Source organism: Ornithorhynchus anatinus, chromosome 19 (assembly GCF_004115215.2).
Source record: "Ornithorhynchus anatinus isolate Pmale09 chromosome 19, mOrnAna1.pri.v4, whole genome shotgun sequence".
NCBI lineage: Eukaryota > Metazoa > Chordata > Mammalia > Monotremata > Ornithorhynchidae > Ornithorhynchus > Ornithorhynchus anatinus.
In genome coordinates, this window is record NC_041746.1 from 33,266,881 (window position 1) to 33,284,279 (window position 17,399).

Genomic DNA, 17,399 nt, shown 5'->3' on the forward strand with positions numbered 1-17,399 from the left:
TGTTAAAATAACCAATAGGAAATTTACGGTTGGAGACTGCAAAGGAATTTCAGGATTTAGAGCTTCTGCCTCACTTGCCAGATTGCTTGTATTTTTTACACTTTTGCCCTGCCCCCGCTCCTCCTCCACCCCCAACTGGCCCATTGTTATCCCCCCCCCAAAATAAATAAAATAAGAAAGGAGAGTGCTTTCTTGAGACGAAACAAAAGGAATTAACAGGCCCTTAGGAGTAAAAGAGACTTTTCAAATTGGTCAGACTGATTGACGCCACCCCGAAAATAGCTACAAGTAACCTGGAATTGCATAAAACTCGGTTTCCTTCAACTATGGACAAACCTTGACACTTTCCTTTGGGGTCTTTTATGGGGTACGGAGGTGCAGTAGTAGATAAAGTAATGAAGTTGTTTTTCAGTGGCATTGAGATTGAACATGCCTACGATTTAGCATGTGTTAAATTGAGGTTGGAGAGCTAGGAGCCCGCGTGGCGATGGGAACGGGGGTCTAAAGGGGAAGAGAAGAGTGTGTGTGTGTTGGGGGAGGGGTGCCCCCGGGGGCTTGCCGAAGGGAAGTGGTGTCTACATAGTTCCTGAGGAAACTGCTGGGATTAGAAAAAGAAATTGGAGGGTTTTGAAGATATGAATGCAGCCTGGCGGGAAGCGTTTTATCTGTTCGAGGAAACAAAATGTGGACAAAGCATTTCTAGTCGGGCCCTTTCCTAAACTTGCTTTTTTAGGGGGAAAAAAAAAACTTGATTTAAAGATAACCGGGAATGTAATGGAAAGGACTTCAGAATCCTGAAACCCCGCTGCGTTTGTACAGCTGAAGCACTTGAAAGATCCAGTGTTTAAGAGGGAAGTATGTTGAAGCTGGAGGCAACAATCCGTTAGATTTTTTTTTTTAGCCTTTTCGACTCCAACACCCATTAGAAATGCTGCTTTGTAACTGTGGTTTCCAAGTCTCCTTCCCTGCCTTTTTTTTTTTCCAATTTCTTTTTCTGCCTCTACCCCCTCCTGCCGCCCTCCCTCCTCCTTCCTCCTTGTGCTCCCCTTTCTCCACCTCACTCTTCCTCCTCCCCTTTCCCTCCTCTGCCCTCTCATCTCCTCCCCTTTTCTCCCCTCCTCTCTCCTTTCCCCTCCCCCTTCTCTCTTCCTCTCCCCTCCCCCTCCTCCGCCTCTCCCCGTCCTCTTTCTTCTCCCTCCTTCTCTCCCCTCCCCCTCCTCCCTCCTTCTCTTGGCTCCCCGTCCCCTCCTCCTCCTCTTTCCCTCCACTCCTCCTCCTCCCTGCACCCCTCCTCCCTGTCTCTCTGTCTGTCTCTGTCTGTCTCTCCCTCCATTCCCCCCTGCTCCCGGGGAACAATCGCTGCTGATTGAGGGTCACTCCGATTCTAGGCTCCAAAACTGGACTCTTTTTTAGGAAGGTCATTAATCACATCTCCTCCCCCGGAAAGAGATGGCGGAGAAACCTGCGAAGTACAATCCTCCCATCCCCCTCCAAAAATGTTACGACACGCTTAGACCTCAACACTTTTTGAGCCATATTAAGGTGATTTCGCTGTTCCGCTTGGATTTTTAATTTGAACCTGAAAATGGCTCAGAAGCAGCAAAAAGGGGGGTACGGTCTTGTTGGAGATGAATAGTATCCATATTCAAAACGTAATGTTTGCCCGGACACGCAGAGCGGTTGAATTAGCTAGAATTGAAGAATCATCAGACTTTTTTTTTCCCCCCTCCTGAAAAATCTTCTTGAAATAACGTGAAACGCGTTTGTACCGGGCGCGTTTATTGTTAGTTATCCGGGGACTTATTCCTTAGGAAATACGGGGACAGTATCAATGGTATGACACGCCTGTGGTTATATGTTTTAAAAAGAGCTCCTTATGTAGAATGGCCCGCTTATATACTGCACACGTGTGCACATGTATGAATCTATAAATCGGCTAAATCGATAAATCTCCAGAAACCTCTTTTGTGTTTGAATTAGCACATGATTTCAGCGTCCTGATTTACCGTAAAGAACTGTGCAAATTATCTGAAAGATAACGTGTTCGAGTTTTTCTTGTTCATTCATAAATTATTTTGATGTCAGCAGAGATGAAATGGCGATTGGTTATCTCTTCCTCTTGCCAACCCCTTAAGGATCCGATGTGAAATTAGTAGCAAGAAAGCATGTAATTGACAAAGTCACGTGTGCGCAGGGGGCCAGAAACTGAGGGAGAGAGGGGGGGAAAAAATCAAAAGAGGGAAAGCACATTAGACCATGCGAGCTAAATTTGTGATCGCTCAAAATCAAGATGTTAGATTGATGCAGAAGATCACTTCGTTCCAAAGGGAAAGTTTTCATCTTACGAGTTTGGAGCAGAGGGTCCGTGGGGCAACATGGCCGAAGGTTAATTTTCTTTTCTATTGTTTTACTATTATTTTCTCTCTGCCTTCCTTCCCCCCTTCGCACCCCCCACCCCAACTCTCCCCGTCTCTCTCCCCCACTTTCCTGCCCCCCTCTTTCCTTTTACCCCATTCTATGCATTGCTCTTCCCTCCCCCCCCCCAACACCCCCGATCGCGCAAGGGGGGCTTTCTTAAAACCCATTGTTATAGATCTCCAAAAATGTTTCGTACCGCCCACCCCGATTCACAACTTGAAAAGCTTTCAGGGGGCTATTGTTTGAATTGTTCGGGTGTGATTAAGCGCAGTTTCAGTGGGTGCGCTCCAGAAAACCTTGCTACACCTGCCCCCCGTTTCCCCCCAACTTTAACCGAAAGTCATTTTACGGGTGGGAGGCGCGTTGCAAAAAAAATCAAATCGCGGGCCGCACGGGCAACCGGCAAGCTGGTGCAGCCCGCCCCCGGCTCCCCTTCCCCGCGCCCTTGCGGGGGAGAAAGTCGTTTGGTCGAGAAACGGTCTGGTGGGGGAACCCCGAGAGGTTCAAGACAAGTGGCGCCGGCTTCGGGGTTCGCGGGGCTGGGAAGATGGAGTGGGAATGAGAAATCTCACGTAGGTACGGCCCTGCATTCATTCAGTAGTGAGCGCTTACTCTGTGCAGAGCACTGTACCGAGCGCTTGGAATGGAGAAATGGGCAACGGGGAGAGACAGTCCCTGCCCGTTGACGGGCTTACAGTCTGTTCGGGGGAGCTTCGACGATGCGGAATAGGACGTTGTTGCATTTTCTTCTTTCCACCCCCGCACCCCCATCCCAACCCCCCCACCACACACACACTCTCCCCCCTCCCTCTCCCACCCCTTGATGACTTGGCCTGGCGAAACGAGCCAACGGGCCCATTTCGTAATGCGCTCCCTCTCTCCTCTACCCCTTTCCCTCTCCCCTCCCTCTGGCCCCGCTCCCAACTTCTCCCCCCTGCGAAGCCCCCTCTGCCATCCCCCCTTTCCCGGCTCTTTCTCTCTCTTTCCCCCCCCTCCCGCCTTCGTGCCCCCCCCAATCCGTCCCCGCCCCCTCCTCCTGTGCCCCCGCACCCACCCGGCGGGCCCCCCTCGAAGCCAGCCCATTGTGCCCCGTGCGGACCATGCTCATCGCCGCTAACGCCGTTTCGCTGGCTCTTTTCTCAGGAGGGCCGCGGAAAGGTGGCGGGGACGAGCCCGGGAAACTGCCGGAGCAGGAGGAGGAGGAGGAGGACGACGAGGAGGAGGAGGAGGAATGCCAGGTCTCCCACGGAACCGGCCACTGCAAGTGGTTCAACGTGCGGATGGGGTTTGGGTTCATCTCCATGATCAGCCGGGAGGGGAGCCCCCTGGATCCCGCCGTCGATGTCTTCGTACACCAAGTAAGCGCCCCTTTTCGGCGGCCCACTCACTCTGCCCTTTCGGGGGTGGGGGGCGAGCCCTGGGGAGCCGGCGAGCCCCCCACGACCGACACGACAGACGGACAGGAGGCAGGCAGGCCCACACCAACACAACAGACAACAGGCAGGCCGAGTTGCGGGAGCAGCAAGTTGGCAGGGTTGTGCATCTGGGTGCCTGCATGTGTGTGTGTGTGCTTTAGGGAGTAGAAGGGGATCTGTCCCACGGCCCTGGCCCCCCTCCCAGGGTTCATGCAAGGCCCCCCTCCAAAAAACGACCTGGCCGACAACGCCATCCGCCCCCCAAACAAAACCCAGGCGAAGCGTCGTCTTATCTCGCCTTCGACGCCGGTCCCGGTCCCCAGATCGATACTTCGTTCGGGACCCAGCCTCTCTAAGTCCCGGCCCTTTTGGGCAGAAATTGGTGGGCACCGAAGATCCTAGGTGCACCCCCCCCCCCCCATCGGAGATGGTAATTGTGTTATTTGGGAAGCGTCTATTATGTCTGTTGCGCTGGAGTAAGCGCTACCTCAGAAAAAAATTGAAGTCGGTTCAATTTGGGCAATCGGATTCAGCCTTCCCGATTCTCCCCTAGGCATTCTGCTGTTGCAGAGGAAACGCACTTTCACATGGTTTTTAAAAGTGAGCCCGGGATCCAGCTCTAATCCTGTGGAGTAATATTATGTCGTGACGAGAGATCAACATGCGCCTTCTGTGTCAGGACTGCCTGACCCGATTAACTTCTGTCTACCCCAGCGCTTAGAACAGTGCTTGACATATCCTCAGCGCTAAAGAAATACTCTACTGATATCAATATAATGAGGGCTCCTTAGGTTTGATATTCAGCAAATTTGAAAAGCTGGAAATAAGCCAAGGATGCTGTCTCTTTAAGGGACTACACTCAAAAAGCATGTGGCTAGAGGCGGTTGTTTATATTTTTTTAAATGTGGCAGCGTCGTTAGAAAAAGCTCTATGCAAATGTAGACCTTAGGAGGTGTAAATTTGTGACCCAAGGAATCCCAGATGGGGATCAAAAGACCAGAAATACCTTTTGTTTAATTTCTCAAAGAAAGGATACTACAAACCCAGAATTATCATCAGGAATTCCTGGTTTTTTAACAGCGACAATAGCAGCGTTTCACAAGGATGAGTGAGTTTTACCCGTAGGTGTAAAAAAAAGTTCAAATTGCCATTAGAGGGTTCGGAAGAGCAACCGATGTTAAAGGGGTTTGAAACTTGCTGTCTCTCTCTTTCTCTCTCCCCACCCCACCCTCTTTCTCCCTCTCGCAAGAGGGGTAGGTGGGGGACTGATTTCCCCTACGAAGGAAACTGAAAATTTATTCGTAATATTCCTATTGCTGACCCATGAATGTGGCATTTTTACAATTAAGCCAGGGAGGTTTAGGGTCTATTTACCGTTTACCATATCCTTCGGGTTTACCATGTCCCTCGGGTCAAAGCATAACATTTTAAAATTCCATAATGTCCTGTAACTTTTGAATAACGTTCATCTTCCTCCTCTCAAGAAATAAGCACTTATCAAGCCGGTAGAAAGCATTAGGATCCGAAGAAACAATGTCTTTCTGGAGTGTCGGCTTGTGGTCGTGGCTGGTAGCGTTTTGACCTAACTGTGGGTGATATTTTTTCCCTACTTCCCTAAAGGCCTGGCCATCATTATTGTCTGTTTATATATGGAAGAATAAGCATAAACTGTGAAATGAAACAGGATTTATATATTACGAGGCCATATACAAGCTACTTGGTTTTATGCTTCCTGCTTACACTTGGATGTAAGGCTACCTTTTGTGGCAAAGTCTTCCAAGATTGTTATGAAATCAATGGCTGACGAATCTATCAGTCTTACTTCTTTCCCTTTGAGCCTTCTTTAGGCTGTTAAATTATTATTTACGATCTCATAAATTTGCTTTATAGATGAACGAAAAAAAGTCCCTCTTTGTTTAATCACTGTATTTTCTGATTGCCCCTCTTTTTAAGGCAAATAAATTGCAGTTCCCTAGCTCTTAAGCATGTGGATCTCAAAGAACAATGTGTTTTGTGTTTCTAATTTGGGCAAATATTTATCCTGTAAACAACACCTGCTTAGAAAAGAAAACATTGTAGGGAAGATTACAAAATAAGGCATTGTGATTGTTTTCCATTTGTTAAACCTTCCGTTTGTTGTTATTTATTGTTGTTATGAGTTGTTAACCTTTCATTCCACACTGACAGGATATTTTTAAGTCTGCATATAAGGGCAATAATTAATATGTCCCCCATCTATCGATATTTCTACAGCAGACTGCAGCTGATTTGCAACAAAAGAGACTTCATTTTTGTTTTAAAATGTGAAGTTGGCTATGAATTTAGTATTGTTCATGTATTTTCCATTCTGTTGGAATGCACAAAATTTTTCCATTTATTCCTGGCCTGGGAATAAGTAATGTAAAATCAGTTTGGGAATAAAAGCAATAGAAAATCATGGCTTCATAAAAGCATCGACTGTTTCCTCAACATGTGTTGGCAGATGCATTTTTGGCATTCCACATATTCTAGGTTTTGAATTGTGGGGGTGACTTGTTTTGGGGGGTTGTCAGAGTCTCTCATTGATTTAAATAGTCACCCTGAAAAACATTAGCTGCTTTGCGAAAGTGGTGGCTGCCACGATACTTTGATATTGTCCAGACAACCTCTGGAAGGACATATTGCCATTTTCCCCTGGATAAGTGTCTTAGAATTCTAAAAGTATCCTATTTTGCAGGAACTGTTTTAAGCTGCTCTCCTTCTTTCTTCTTGAAAGTACAATAAAGCAACACTTCTCTTTTATTTCATTATTTCAACATCTGTAGTTTCCTTTCAGACTTTTAATATTAAGGAAAATGGAAAATGTACTAGTAGGAAGACTTGAACACTGACTATTCACCTGTACCAGGGTCTGTTCAAGTTATTTTAAAGATCACACTCATAACATTGTAATAGGCCATATATGTCTCTGACAATTCAACCCCAGTCAGGCCCTGCATTAATAATAATTACAGATTTGTTCAAGAGTGAAGATCACTATGAGGGGGATATTATAATACATATTTTTGAAAATCTGCCATAGTTTTGAAAAATAAAAGGAGATTAATATTACATGCCTAGGTTGGTTGTGCTTCTGCTCAACAGTATGTTAGGTCTAATTTCAGGAATTCATGCCAAGAATTCTGCTAAACATTTATGGATTTTATCTGGTTAACTGAAACAGTGTTTGAGAATTAGCAAAAGGTGAAGATCCTAACCCTACAAAGAACAAATTGGTAACTTTAAGAAAATACTCATCTTTCCCAGAGTCATCAATTCAGTTATATATTCCTTTGCAAAAAATTGTTAGCGACCAGTGGCAATTGCGTTGAATTCACTGTACAGTATTGCCTCAGGTGTCTGTGATGTCAACAGTCTGCACATGCCCAGATGCTGTCCAGTGTGTGTAAGTATGTATGTATGCCGAGTCGCTGCTGCAGTTTAATACAATGCATAGGGCTAACAGTTTATGTCTTCATGCCTGTGACAAGCCGATGTGATGATATTCATTGTATAAACATTTGACTTGGATTTAATGATCTTTTTTAAAGAAAAGATTACGGGGACTCTCCCCCACTGGATTATAAGCTTCATGAGGGCAAGAACCAGCTCTTTTACTTACTATTGTGCACTCCCAGAAGCCTAGTCTAGTGCTCTGCTCACAAAAGGTGCTCACTAAATAGGAAGGAGGGAAGGGAGGAGATTTTCTAAATACATTCCTCACAATTTCAGCCTGTGAAGGTGAGAAATGTTTAGAAAAGTTTAAATGTAAATAAATGTATTTTCAAAGAATGCTACACTCATGAAGACTCCACCTGTGGTTTAGGTACAACATTTAAAGACTTGAGCTTGAATTAGTAATTCCACATTTTTAAAAAACGTATCTTTATAGATTGAAATTTTCAATATATGACATGCTATCTATTAAATAATCTGCTGGTTGCTAAAACCCCTTCACTGGTATTGCAGAATATATCCAGCAAGTGATCAGAGTGCTTAAAAATTGATTAGGAGCTTTGACTAAATCCTCATCACTGAATAGACAAGGGAAATGAAACAAAGTAGACTCATAGATACATTTTGGATTACCTTAAGTTAAAGATACTGGGAAAGTATCTTTTGAGTTAATAAGTAATTTGTGGTTTCAAGGTTTTTGATGGAAGGGATTTATTTTTTGCTTTCTAACTATTAAATGAAGTCATTACTAATGATGGGTTTTTTGTCAATTATGTGGAACCAGGCAACTTCATTGCGATACACTTTTGAGATTTTTGAATCAGGGTTGTTTATGTCACTGTGATACTTAAATGGTTGTTAATACTTAAGGGAATTGCTATGGCAATTGCATTTTACTAGTGGTTTGGAAAAGATTCTTACTCAGTGTTACCAGGTGACAGTGTTACCTTACAGTCATGCTTAGACTTCGACACCTTTTCTTTCTAAGTACATTGTTTCAGCTTGTAAAAGGAAAGCTACATTATCTATTTTGTTTTGTTAGTATGTTCACTCTAACTCTTCTGCCAAAATCCTTGGTGTTTGCTTTGTCTTCTTTATTCATGCTCTTGTTTCTGCAGGAGAATTGTTTCCTTTCACATGTCTCTAAATCTCAAATATCTATTTTGATTGCTCAGGACATAGATATACACACACACATATGTGTGTGTATACAGATAGTATACTATACCTTATAGTATACTCTATATATTTGTGGATGGGATCTAAAAGTATTACATGCTTTGTTCATTTTGTTCTATATTTGGAGACCCTTAGAAGGAATTAACCCACTCTCATTATCAAAATGACCATCATTTCTAGACAAAGGAGACCTGCTTTACAAGTAAAATGTGTTAAAAAGGTAGAAACCGTTTGTTTGAAGAGCCTTGGACCTCAGTCAAGAAATTGGCTGTTCAATTTCTTTTTCCACATCAAGTTATGTAAGTTTCCTTACTGTGTCCTTGATTGTTGGGGCAATGTCATCGTGAACATTAGAGGCAAAATAAATGGCTCTCCTCTCAGGATTTTTAGTCATTTTGGAACTAAGTTATTTTACATAGCAGTAAAACTAGTCGTTGAAACACATGAAACTGAAGCCAATTGTGTATGGAACTGTCTCTGGAAAACAAGAACGGTCATTATTCAAAGTATGGAATTTGCCAAAGTATGAAATGTTGAATACTTCAACCCTTATAAACCAATGAGAATCATTGCACCTAAAAGCGGCTACTAAATCCCTTGAATGTGGCACATACAGTTCCTCCTTTGTAAAAATCTTTACCAAATTAGTCGGAACAGTTAATGAAGATGCTTATTTGTTGTTGGTTTCAGTATTAGTTAATGCTGCAGCATCTCCTCACCTTCATTGCCTAGTTCTTAAAAGTTTTTTTTTTCTTTGTTCCTACAATTGAGTACCCAAAGGGTTTGCTCTATTTTCTCCCATGAGCAAAGTTGTCATGATGGGTGATGGTGAGCCGTAAATTATCGGGATACTTTGTGCTTAAGTAACAAAGTAATTAAGCTGGTGGCTTTTCCCATAAGCTTTGTAAACTAGTGCAATCTGTGCCTCCAACAGTGCAATTTGGTTTCAAAATGACACTGTCTAGATGGTCTTTGTAACCTAGCTAGACTAGGCCATTTAGTTGCTTTCCAGTCTAGCACCCAAGATTTTCGAGCTTTCTGGAACCTTGCCTTGTTTTCATCCTGATGCATTTTTATAAACATTTGATGCTGTTTACTCACAGATGCACATTTCAGATTCCAATTTGAAGTGCAATGTAACAAAATGCTTAGTACAGTGCTCTTCACATAATAAGTGCTCAGTAGATATAGTTTGGCTAGTAAAAATGCATGCTCTGAGCAACAGCACTTGATCCCTCTCTCCCTTAACCCTCCTAGCCCTTATTTTTATGTTCCCAGGGAAAAGTGGTCCATATTTGACATCCTATGTTTCAAGCCACTGCCAAAGTACACCTTTAGGGAATGGAATATATAGCTTGTTAAGATTTTGACTGATAAACAGAGAGACCCTCTGATATACAACCCATTTTCTTTTTCTGTGTCTTTGGTTCATTGTTTCCAAATACCTTTTGAAGGGACCAGCTAGGTAGTTTTATGCATTTCCCCCCATCAATTCTGTGTGCCTTTTGATGCTGCTGTAAACAAAAGATAACTGAATAAGCCACACCAGTCTCTTAGGCTTCACTTCCCGACATTTAGAGTTGAGGCTTCACCATTCCAGGGATACTTATTTTGGTATATGGGAGCCCTGTGCATTGCCTGAGATCAGCTGAAGCTGGGGAAAACCGCCTTGATCCGTGTTTCTTTCATAGTCTGCCTTCTCACTCATTTCTTCCTCTTCCCTCTGTGTCACTTCCGCTTCCATGTTTATTTAGCATCAACGTTGTGTAGCACCCTGTACTAAGGGCCAAGGGGACTGACACAAGGGCCTAGGAGACTTGACTAGCCATTGAGAAGCTTAGACTCAGTATGGTGGTTGCGAGAGAATGAAAGCAATCATTTAGTCAGTGAGCATTCATTGTGTGTGGCATAGCACCTAATAGGTGATTGGAGTACTTATGTAATTTTTCTTTCTGAAATGTATTCCATTTGTTGAACTAATTTAAATCTCTTTTATTAGGTCTAACAGTTTATGGCTTTTAAGTAGGGACTTAAAGAACACCTTCTCTGTAAATAGCATTCTAATAAGTTGTATTAGGTCAAAGTGAATGCAGTTTCTTAGGGTAAATCGTTTTAAAACATCCTGTGTTTCTATATGTTGAACGTCCAATGAATTGCCAAACCTTGGATGCATTAAGATATGCCAAGCATTCAGGCTGCTGAGGAAATTCCATGCCTTCCTGCTGTAACATTACCCAAATATTTGCATGTAATTTAGCCAAGATTTGTAAACCATTCATTATGTAATGTTACTGAGTAGTTATTTTAGGAGGTTGTTTTTATACTAACAGGCAGCAAAACAAATTGAAGAACCTTCCGAATCAATTTCTACTTTGTGAATAATTGAACTGTTATGCAGAGACCTTAGGAATAACCTTTTGCAATTGAAAAATAGTTAAAATAGTATAATACCCTTAAACATCATTGTGTTCTTGGGTCTTCAGCCCAAGTGTATATGAATTTTACGTAATGGGAAGGTTCTGTATGTTTTGGAAGGTAACAAGCAAACAGAATCCTTAGTACTTGAGCCACTTCTTTCCTAATGCAGTTATTGAGCAGTAAATATGAAATAAAGCATTTGAAGGATAATTACTTTCAGAATTTAAGAACCAATCAATGGGCCACAGATTGTATCAATAAAGAACATATTAGTAACTGTTCCTGGGTAAATTCTGCCATTAAGTGAGGAGCTGGGGTATTGAATGAATTTTTAAGAGCCCATTCCATCAGGATTCTTATTTCCAAGAAGAAAAAATAAATCTAACACAAGGCCTGCTCATTATTTTGGAGTAGAGAATAAATATTTTATCACATTGAATGGCAGAATAGAAAACATTTCAAAAAATGTATTAGGTCCAAGAGAGAGTAAATTGGTTTTAAATAAACAGAATTTTAACATCCAAGTACATTTTCCTTGTAGCATTGACATTTAAGTATGAGAGGCAAATTTGATTTGCAAAGGAAAACAATAATCTTAATAGGACAACTTTATACATATTTCATTTCATCCCATCTCTTCCCTATCGTTTAGTCATCAGTCGATCAGTAGCATTTATTGAGCACCTACTGGGAGCAGAGCACCCTACTGAAGCGCATGGGAGTCTTGCACTGCCTCGAGTTATGTAGGGGCTGGAGATCTGAGATACACATACATCATATGCCTAATGCGCCTTCATCCTACACCTATGTTCTAAATAGGTCAATTGTGAGAAACGAAGTCAACGTTTACATCCTAATGCCACAATTGATCTACTGAGGAGATACAGTATCAATTTGCAGAGCGGTAAGCCCATTTCAACCATAAAGCAGTAGCCAGTTTTGAACAGGTCCAGAACAGCCTCTCCGGTTTCATTCCAAATTAAATAGTTCATTTCATTCCTTTTAGTTAACTTTAAAGTCACACATGCACCTTATCAAGTAAACATTTATTTTCATGTACAGGAAGTGTTGCTTCTTGTTTCTTTTCATTTATGTACCAATTACATATTTTAGTAAGCTTTGACTAAAAAGAAAGGGAAGGTCTTCTATGCAGATGCTTTTTTATATAAAGTTTTCATTACTCTTATTTCTTTGTACTGTATTTTTGAACGGTTTAGGGGTCAGACATTTTCCTACTGGTTTTCTTCATTTCCACCTTTTACCCGGTTTTTTAAATATGTCTCTGTATAAATACATAATCTATAATCTATATCAATACATAGTATATTAGTCCTCCAAAAGGATATGTATAATCCTTTTGGAGGGTTAATGGCCTTAAAAGTTTTATGTCCCGGAAGAAAAACACCTTTGCACCTGTAGGACTAAATGAAGTCTCCATTTTTCTAAAACAAACAAAAAAAGTGCAAATATGAGATCGTTTGCCTCTTCTTATGTTTTGATATGTATTTTCATTGTTAAAATTTCTGTTGGGGCAAATAGTGTGTATATTTTTATTAAAACAGTCTGTATTGAGATGTATCCTTGTAGGCACATGTGGGTGCCGAATAAATATTCTTGAAAGTGATTTATTGACATAGAACCTAGTTCATATGTAATGCATATGTTGGTCATTTTTCCTTGGCCTATACAATCATCCACATTCAGAATCAAGTAGAAGAGAAAAGCTATTAAATTCTTGTATAATTCCAGATTCAGAGATTGGACCATACGGTTTTTAGATTTGCCAGTAGTTCTGCATATCTTTCTTTCACATCTTTGAATATGTCTTAAATGTCCCAAACCAAATTTTATAATAGTCAAATCTTTATCAAATCTTAAATCACTTAGCTTACCCCGCTATTATATATTTATTGGTAATCCCAATTTTGGGGGTAAATGATTTAAAATTGCCTGAAAATAATCCTCTACAGATTATTCCGTTTAATCAATCTGACGCATGGAGAATGTGATGATCATAGTTCTGAGCATGGCGTTATGTAACTGACAGTGCCAAATACATTTGAAATCGATTTTATGTTGGCCAGTGGCCTTTCCTAACCATTACATAGCCACAGCGCTACAATCGCCCCTTGGCCATTTCACTGCTTTGTGAGTGAGTGGTTTTGTTTATTTGTTTTTTCCGTTACCGACATTTCTTTATCTTAAATGCAATGCTTGCATTCATGCTCCAAAGCGTATTTGTGTGATAAGGCATACGGGATCCCACTTTATTTGGTAGATGACTGCTTTTATGGAAGGTCCTCATGAATTCTACGCATAACAGTTTCCCCTTGACTCTCGTGTATTTTCATTGCCATTTTTCTGACTTCATCGTCACTCGGTGGTAATCAGCATAATTGAGGTTTTTGTTATGCGTTGGTTAAACGATGCTGACTCATCGGCCTAGCCCGATTTTTCTCTGTAAAGTTTGTTCATTTCAAAAGGCAAGATAGGCACAGTGCGCTTCCATTTTGGCCAGATAACTGTAAACCTACTTTCAGAAAGAGCCAGGCACCCCAAAAGGCTCATGGGATCCAGGCCGCTCCGCCACCATCTGTGTTCAAAAGCTCCATAAATGAGAAGTGACTTTGAAAATGAGCCCGTGGTGCAGTTGGGGCTGCAGGGGAGACAAGCCCATCCACCACCCCCCCTCCTCCATTGAAGGCCTGTGAATGGGGAGGAATGTCGCCCGATCACCTAAACCCCAATGCCCTCCTCGAAGTTTACCGTTTTAGTAACGGATGTTAAAAAGGCCCAGGTTTCCCGGGGAATCTGGCTTCGCGGGGTTTTTTTTGGGCTTTTTTTTGCTTGTTTGCTTCTTTTTAAATTGGCGGCAAGGCCATCGTTCCGCCATCATAGGAGATGTAAGATCATGTAAAGGTCACGCCTGGCCCCTCACAAGCCCAGGAGGTGTGTTGATGATGCGCAGCTGATGGGAGCCAGGTTTTCCGTGACCCCCCTATGGCCTGGTTCCCTCTCTCTAGCCTAGGTAGTGAAAGATAACAAAATAGTCGGGAAAAGAGGATAAAATGGCGGAATGTTTGTGCAATGATCTCTTCCACTTTCTGGTGCACCCTTGGTTGGCTCTAGGCAATGCAGTGGGCCTAGAAATTCGGATTTTTTAGGGAGGGGGTGAGACTTTTAACCCTGCGAGAGGTGGCTTCCCACAATTCTGAGCTGGAATCAATAGTAGCGTATGTTTACGTGAAGGACTATTAAAGATGTAAACACTTTTAATCTGGCTCCAGGTTAAAACAAACAGCCAACACTTTGTTCTTATCTCTGCATCCCAAATAAAGTATACAGCCAGCCGGGTTCAAGGCCTCAAGACCACCCATCACCCTGGTGGAATCCTCCTATTTATGCAAGGAGCTTCGGAAGTCTGTGTAGTGCCGAGTTGTGTGTGTGTGTGGGGGGGAGGGTGGATATAAAAAAAAAAAGAAGAAAGGAAAGAAAAAAGGTGGAAGCCTTGAGAGAGGTGATTCTTCAAAACAGAGAGCGGCATCCTGGCGTCTGAGTTGTGAATGATGCCCCAAAGAACGGTTCCACCAATTTTCTCCAAGCACTGCTGGGGCAGTGGGGGTGGGAGGCAGTTTGCAGGTTTTTGATGTATTCAGAAGGTTAAAGTGGGCCCCCATTAAGATTAACCTCAGCCCATTACAGGTTTTTGGTATGCAGGCCCCACCCATGAATGGCCCGGAGAGCTAATACCAAGCTTTTGTTTCTTCTGCAGAAAGGTTTTCAGGAAAGAAAGAAAACAGTTCATTCTCTTTCACTGTCAGTCACGTGACTTCCCTTTTAGCGAGTCCCAGATAGGGTTGAAGGTGTCTCAGAGAATGAATAAGAAATTCACATTTTCATTTATAAAAAAAAAAATTCTGTCTAAGTGGTCCCTATGCCATTCAGCCCAGAACAAGCACCCTCAGACAAACGGATGTTTATCCTGGGAAGAAAAATCTTGTACTCCATTTGAAAAGAATTCAACACAATGCTGTTTCTTAAAACAGTAGTTATCATTTGCGTTTCCAATATTTGGGAGGCTTATGTTTAGTGTAGAAAAAAAATGGCTCCCCCAACCCACCAGCCGTTCTAGCTATCTTTGAGGTTTGCTGAACGTTAACTCTATTTTCTGAGAACTCACATGGCAAATAAAGTGGGGGAGGGGACCCTGCACCCACCTACATAGTTGTTGGGTGTGAATTGGGTTTGGGCAAAGGGGGTGGGAGGGACTTGCTTTTTTATGTCACAGAACTTTGAAGATGAAGATGAAGAAGTTGCAAGAGAATAAAAAAGAAACTCTCAAATCAATGTAGTTGACCTGTATTTGGTTCAATTATTAGACCTTTGTTTGCTTTTCATTACCTTTTAACCAATTTGTGCTTTTCTCAAGGAGGAAATACCGCATAGTTTACATGGGATTTAAAATAGCTAAATTTATACTTAATTTTCAAATTAGATACCTCCTGGAGGTATGGCTAAGACTAGTTCGTATTTTAATTGGATATGAACCAGAAGGTACATTTTGGTTTTGTTTATACTGGTGGTGTTTTGTTTCATGCTGTCATTCAGTGTGTAAAAACCTAGTATGATAATGAGAGAGAATTTTAAAATGAGAGGTGTTGTGAGCACAAAGATACTTTTCCCCTGTAGGTGTTGAAATGTTCAAGTGTTTAGGCATCTGTTCTTCACTAACTGATTTCCCATTCATATGATTTGAATGCGCAGTTCCCTAAGAATTATGGGAAATTTTCCTTTGTACAAAGCGTAGCTTCTCTGTTTCAAGTATTTCATGTTCGTTTCATAAGAAAACTTTCAGCAGATGACTTTTCCAAGTATATACTCACCTTATTAAAATACTTTAAAAATATCAGAATAACAATAGTATTGGTCTTACATTTTCATCTCTTCGGTTAGGTCTCAAAGGGCAATGATATTTAACATTCTGTTCCCTTATCGGATCCCTGATAACATTCTAACTGAAATTGGTTATTCTGAAAATGTAAATACAATTTCTCTCTTTGGGTGTGGAAGAGAGGGAGAAAGAAGGAAGGAGAAGAGGCACAGAAACATGCCTGCGTCCTTTAGTCTATTCAAAGGTGAATATAAAGTGATGGCTAATGGTGGTTAATTCTCAATTGTGATGTGAGGTTGTTAGTGGTCAAAAATGCACTCAGGAGAAATGTTTAGGAAAGATCATTCATATTATCAGAAAGTTCACGTAAACATTTCAAGTTAATTCTCTCGTAATATCTATCAAATTTCAAACATGGCATTAGGAACTTTTAAATTTTCGCATGCTGATGAGATTTTTTGGTATGGAATTCATTTGGCGCAGAGCTCAATACGTGAAGTTCCTGTGCTCTTTACAATTAACTTAATCTGTTTAGTTACACGTTTATATTTTAATGTGAAATTGAAATTTCAAAATGAGAGGATGCTTTTCAGTAATATTAGATTACTGAGACTATTTAAATCCTGCATTCATTATTCTATCTTTCATCTGGATAGATATTTCTAAAACACCTATCAATATGCCAGGCTAAGCATCTGAACTTTGTCACTGACATTTACTGTTGAAACATTCCACCCGGTTTCAAAGGGTCTGAAAAATATAAAGGGAAACACGTTTTTAAACTTATTTAAGTTGGTGTATTTGTTTCATAATTTTGGATAGCAAAATGGCTTTGAAACAGTTTTAAATTTTGACTTTTATGTTTTGTGACATATCTGTCTAATCTTTAACCTTCTTTATGTATCTGTTTATGTTTTTCTAATATTTTGTTTCTTGTGACTGCCACTCCATTATCCCGCTTTTCCTAAATAAGCCCCAAAGGCAAAGTTTGGATGGTGGCAGCACAATCTGGACACCTTTCTTAGTTTTAGTCGTGCTTGAGATTATGGAGAATTGGTTGATAAAAGGGAAAAATTTAGAAAGTGGAAATTCATTGTGAAAACAAAGGAAATGTGTGAACAGTCACTGGAATTTGAAATTTTACTCTAGTCAGTGAGGATGGACTGTTGTTAGAATGGAGATGATCTGTTTCTAGTGTCTGGTGTATTGATTTTGAGATGACATTTCAAATGTTGGTGAATTTAAATTTTCAAAATCCGGTTGTTTGTAACATTCTTGCAATCCTGATTTAATTTTTCTGTTGACTCAGTAACTTTTTAAACAGCTAGTAATCCCCAAGGAGTCGAACTTTGGTCAGAAATATGAATATATAATACTTCAGACGGTCAGCATTAATAATCTTGATAAAAAACGATTTTACAGATGGGATGAAAAAATTGTATTTTTGGAATGGGATTATTAGTAGGTTCAGAATATACCCTATCTCTTAGTATGGTATCAGTATGATATCCTTCTTTAGCGTAATATTCTACTCGGCAAACCTAGGTACTTGGAAAAGAGGCTACTCGAAATTACCAGTGTATTTATGGTGTAAATCACTCCTA

At 41.2% G+C, this 17,399-nt stretch overlaps 1 protein-coding gene across 3 annotated transcripts in view; it reads left to right on the forward strand.

Moving 5' to 3' along the window:
* LIN28B (lin-28 homolog B) overlaps positions 1 to 17,399 on the forward strand; it is a 77,960-nt gene that overhangs the window by 16,642 nt on the left and 43,919 nt on the right. For all 3 annotated transcript variants that reach the window (XR_005661125.1, XM_039914834.1, XM_029047699.2), the window contains exon 3: positions 3,562 to 3,776. Coding sequence is in view for 2 of the 3 variants with exons in the window: in XM_039914834.1 (XP_039770768.1) it covers positions 3,562 to 3,776 (215 nt within the window). In the remaining variant the exon portion in view is untranslated. The remainder of the gene's footprint in view (positions 1 to 3,561; positions 3,777 to 17,399) is intronic.